The 5,000-nt window shown below is 48.3% G+C and overlaps 1 protein-coding gene across 1 annotated transcript in view; it reads left to right on the top strand.

The window, feature by feature from the left end:
• Positions 1 to 826: 826 nt before the first annotated feature.
• maml1 (mastermind-like transcriptional coactivator 1) overlaps positions 827 to 5,000 on the top strand; it is a gene marked incomplete at its 5' end in the record, with an annotated part of 11,819 nt that continues 7,645 nt past the window's right edge. The window contains 15 exon segments of the mRNA XM_047340499.1: positions 827 to 965; positions 968 to 1,003; positions 1,006 to 1,119; positions 1,122 to 1,229; positions 1,232 to 1,465; positions 1,468 to 1,497; positions 1,500 to 1,762; positions 1,765 to 2,042; positions 2,044 to 2,155; positions 4,259 to 4,277; positions 4,280 to 4,351; positions 4,354 to 4,422; positions 4,425 to 4,459; positions 4,462 to 4,515; positions 4,869 to 4,994. Coding sequence (XP_047196455.1) covers positions 827 to 965; positions 968 to 1,003; positions 1,006 to 1,119; positions 1,122 to 1,229; positions 1,232 to 1,465; positions 1,468 to 1,497; positions 1,500 to 1,762; positions 1,765 to 2,042; positions 2,044 to 2,155; positions 4,259 to 4,277; positions 4,280 to 4,351; positions 4,354 to 4,422; positions 4,425 to 4,459; positions 4,462 to 4,515; positions 4,869 to 4,994 — 1,689 coding nt within the window.

The raw sequence follows: 5,000 nt of genomic DNA, 5'->3' as shown, positions 1-5,000 counted from the left end.
CTGTCCATTCAGCTGCAGCGCCCCCTGCTGCTCATAAACCACCTCTGCAGGCACTAAAATAGAAGATTTGTCATAATTCAACAGCTGACTGGTCAGTTCCCCAAATAACCTGATTGCATAATAAGAGTCTAAATCAAGATGCTTAACTACAACTGGATTTAATACTTAAAGTAGAAAAGTAAACAATCAGGAAATAAATCGACTTTTTAAAGAAGAAAAAGCATTAAGACTTTCTCAAATGTTTGGTTTTATTTCGCTGAAAACTTCAATCAATCACATGTTATTTGTCTCATATTCCCAGTTGGTCTCACATTCCCAGTTGGTCTCATATTCCCAGTTGGTCTCATATTCCCAGTTTGTCTCATAGATGTTAACAAGGATCAACTTCCTCTGTTCTTCACTCAACAAGAGTCAAATAGAAACTTAGTGATCAGTGAATAAAGCTCAGTCCCATGTGAGGATCCTCTCCCAGGACACAAGTCCAACAGATGCTGATGGAACTGAACACATCAACACAACAACACATCAACACATCAACACATCAACAGGATTCACTACATGAGAAGAACCAGTTTGTAACTTCATGTTTAAAGTGTTTATACATAAGAAAATGTCTTTGCTGGATGACAAAGACATTTTTAGCGACTGAATCAAAACAATTAATGATGAACTGATTAGCATATTTATAGATGACATGGTTTTATAATTCATGTTTTTAGACATTTGCTTGTCCTGAAACTTTGAGGGATTCAGTTTGTTGTTGAACTTGTTTGTTTATGCTGATGTGATATTATTAAAAGCTCCATGGTTCTGTTTGTTCCTCCAGCTGCAGGAGACGGTAAAGAGGAAGCTGGAGAGCGCTGGTTCTCCGTTGGGCAGAGGAATTCAACGGTTTCAGCGACGGTTTCCCAACAAGAAGTCCTGTCTGGACAACGGCACGACTAACGGCCCCCGCCTCGACTCCAAGTTGGGATCAGTGACTCTCTGACCTCTAACGGGAACCATGGGCCGGCGGGGAGTCGACGGACAGCGGTGGCGAGCCAGGTTTGGACTTCCTTAGGAAGGAGATGAAGCAGGAGCCAGATGACATCCTGCCCATCATGCCTCCATCAGGAGGAGGCAAAACAGCCTGTTCCCTGACCTCAACCTAAATGAGCAGGAGTGGACGGAGCTGATGGAGGAACTGAACTGTGCCGTGGCATATGAGGACATTCAAGACATTCTCAACGGCTCTTTGAGGACCGCAAAGACCCTCTAGAGCTGGCACCCACTCCGGGTGGGGGTGGGTCTGTGGGGGAGCAGGAGGTGGTGTGGGGGCCAGCCGTCCCAGGGACTACTTCTCCAGATCTGGTGAATGTGAAGACGGAGTTCTCTCCGGCCTCTGCAGTTTTCGAGCAGGACTCTCGCACCGCTCCCCATGTAAGGTCCACCTCCTCTGGGCCGCCTCCTCACCCCACCAGCTCCCCATCGCCTCGCCCTCTGCCTCTTCTCCGGCTCTGCCCCTTCCCAGCCCGCTCCCAACCCCAGGCAGCTTCAGCCTCCCCAACCACCTTCTCCTCTCGGGCCCCAGGTGCCTAAAGATCTGTCCCCTGCTCAGCAGCTCCAGCAGCTGGCAGCCCAGCAGCAGAGAGCGCAGCACCTCCATGGCCAGATGCAGCACAAACAACCACAGCCGGGGCCAAGTTCCACAACCAGGGGCCCCGTGCCACCTCCACCTTGGCCCCAGATGGCCAACACCTCTCAGAGCCCACTGGGAGGCGTTAGTCGTTTGTTATGGACAAACCCACGAGTCCCTCCTTGTACCCACAGGACTTTAACCCAAATGCCCAGAAGCAGCTGCTGATGCCCGGTCAGCCCAACAAAGGCCCCCAAGGGGGCCGGGCGGCTACATGCGGAGCAGGGCACCCCAACATGCTGGGTCACCCGACTTCAGGGCCTCCTCGGCCACCTCAGGCCCCTGACCTCAGGCCCAGGCCGCCATGTTGAACTACAACAACAAAACCCCTGTCACACTTTGAGGCGGGGCCCGGCCTGGGCCCTCGGCCCCAACACCCAGAGCCAGAACAAGGCGGCCCTGCTGACGCTGCTCAGACAACAACAACAGATCAAACAGAAGAACAGCATGAACTTTCGCCAACATATACCACACACACAGGTAAGACACACACACACACACACACACACACGTAAGAAACGCACAAACACATGAATTTGAGGGCTTCATGAAGTATTTAAGAAATGGACGCAGCACCACGCGGCTGTTGAGATGCACGATGGAGCTGATCAGCATCAGACCTGTTTACTGATCTGTCTGAACACAGCGACTCCTTGTAAAATATTCTGCAACAGAACCAAGGAGGTTTTCTCAGATTTGAGGTTCACTGTAGACAAAGTGTCTCTCCACCTTTTACTGATTCCTGCACATTATTTTAGAGCCTGACCAATATATGTATGTTTCTTTATTCTCATATCATAGGGTTAGGTTTAGTTTGTCCAGCAGAGCGGCCAGACTCTATTGTTTATCCTCTCAGCACGGTCTGCAGCTACAGAATACGAATCACGGTGCAAAGTTGAGGAGAAATACATGACTGCTGATTCCTGAATCGATTCAAGCAACTAACACTTCCTGTGGGATCATGTTCTGCTCTGAAGGTTCAAGTGTGTTAATGTGAATTAAAGTCGGAGTCTGGAAAAACCGTGTTTGAGCGTTTAAACACCTCTTGCTTATATTTGCATCCTAAGATCAAATAAAAAGGATCCGGTGTGACGGGTATATCAATCATTTAAAACGTGCACATTAATCAGAAGAACAACATCAGAGGGACGAACAATTGAATTTAGAATGAGCGACAGAACTAGTCCAGAGCAGTTTAAGGCTACGACCATGTGACTGTGTTTCAGTTTGAAATCAGTTTTTATCTGTCCCTACTAATGAACCTGTGAACTTACATCATGTGACCACTCATGTACACTGGACATGCACGTGCCTGTGTAAACAGATTGATCACATCTGGTCTCCTCCACATGCAAACAGTTGCATCATTGTGAAACACAGTTTAACTGAACAGCAGCTTTTAGCAGAGAGAACAGGGTCAGTAACACTTGTCATGGATTCTCTGTGTTCTGCTCTGGAAGCTGAGGCTGGCTGATGATGAACAATCAGTGAAGGCTACTTGATGACCTAAGTGACCCAATCAGCAAGTGACTCTGAGCATTGTTTCAGAACATCTCAGTTTCCGTCCAGACTAGAACTCATCCCGGAGTTTTCAACCTAAAACGGACCAGCAGCGCTTCCAAGCTTCTCTGTTTTAGTGGCTTTAGAACTCACGCCAGACGATCTGTCGCAGAGTTGATGATTTTAAAATGAAAACGTAGGCTGTGAGGATGTAGCTGATGAAATCAGGCTGCAGCAGGAGGCTTTGTTCAGCCGCTGTGCTTCAGACCTGCCTGTGTGTGTGTGTGTGTGTGTGTGTGTGTGTGTGTGTGTGTGTGTGTGTGTGTGTGTGTGTGTGTGTGTGTGTGTGTGTGTGTGTGTGTGTGTGTGTGTGTGTGTGTGTGTGTGTGTGTGTGTGTGTGTGTGTGTGTGTGTGTGTGTGTGTGTGTGTGAGAGAAGCAGCTGGTTGCTAAGGCGCACACGGGGGTGAATGGAGGCGATGACAAAGCAGCCTTTCATACTCTCTCTCTCTCTGTGTATTTAAATATAGCTGCTCCTGCTTGTTTTCCTCTCCGTAGACAGGACGCTCTGTTCCTGCTGCACTTCTCTCCATTATCACAACTCTTCTTCCACGACAGCCACAATCTGCTGAGTTCAAACTTGTTAGAGCTGCTGACGCCGTCTCGCTCTCGATCCACCATCAGAACAAACTGAACCCTTTCACTTTCTCACATTTCTTTACAGTTTGTTAATTTTTTCGTTTTGTGACTGTAACACCAAACTCCATCCACTAGGAGGCGCCACAATGACTTAAAACTTTCAGTGTCAAATTAACAGTTTTATGCAAAATTATTTTTAGAGACCTTCAAAAAAAAAGTTACAAATTTGTATTTATGAAAAGTGAAGTAAATTAGTCCTCTGCAGCAAACAGACGTAGAAATGAGCCTGATCTGAATCTGTGAGCAGATCATAAACATGTGATGTCAAGAATGTACTTTAATTTACATTAAATCTGTAATAAATCCATGTTAGACTCAATGTGATGTTGTGGTGGAACCTGGTCTCAGGTCAGTATCTTTACTCATAAGATCTTCATCTCTCCAGGACCAGAACAACTACCCCGTCTCTCTCACGGCCCAGGCCCCGCTAACACCATGGCACCTGCGCCTGGAAACAACGGCATGGCGCCAGCACCAGGCTGAACGCCATGGCAGGTAACCATGCTAACGCTGCGTACCTGAGCAACCAGGCGGCGGTGGCGGCGGTGCTGAAAAGCAGCAGCAGCAGCATCAGCAGCAGATCCTGGGCAGCAGAAGCAGCAGCAGCAGTACATGCAGAGACAGCAGCTCATGGCTGAACAGGTGAGTTACACCTGTGTGTTCGATGCCTCCATGTCTTTCTCTTCACTGAGCCACCGCAATCACACCCTCCTGAGTCCTGGGGTCTGAACTACGAAGCCAGTTCAACATGTCCAGGATCTGTTTATCCAGCTGAACTTAACCTGACAATCACAGTCAGGCTAAGTGGTCACATGACGCTGGTTATCATCAAGACACACACTGACTCTGAGGACACACACACTGACTCTGAGGACACACACACTGACTCTGAGGACACACACACGGATTCAGATTAAAACGTTGTGGAAACAATTAACGTGTAATAAAGTGTAATAAGTATCTGACCCTGATCTGTGCAGGAGAAGCAGCGGCAGCAGGAACAGCAGCTTCAGAGGCGCCTGACCCGACCGCCACCGCAGTACCAGGACCAGCCGGGTCAACCAGCCAATCAGAACCCTTTCCCACAGCAGTCAGTCAACCAGTTTACAGGTACGACCACAGTCACT

The sequence above is a fragment of the Hippoglossus stenolepis genome, chromosome 7, assembly GCF_022539355.2.
Source record: "Hippoglossus stenolepis isolate QCI-W04-F060 chromosome 7, HSTE1.2, whole genome shotgun sequence".
Taxonomy (NCBI): domain Eukaryota; kingdom Metazoa; phylum Chordata; class Actinopteri; order Pleuronectiformes; family Pleuronectidae; genus Hippoglossus; species Hippoglossus stenolepis.
The sequence above is the reverse complement of the archived record's forward strand: the minus strand, read 5'-3'. Positions and strand labels throughout refer to the sequence as shown.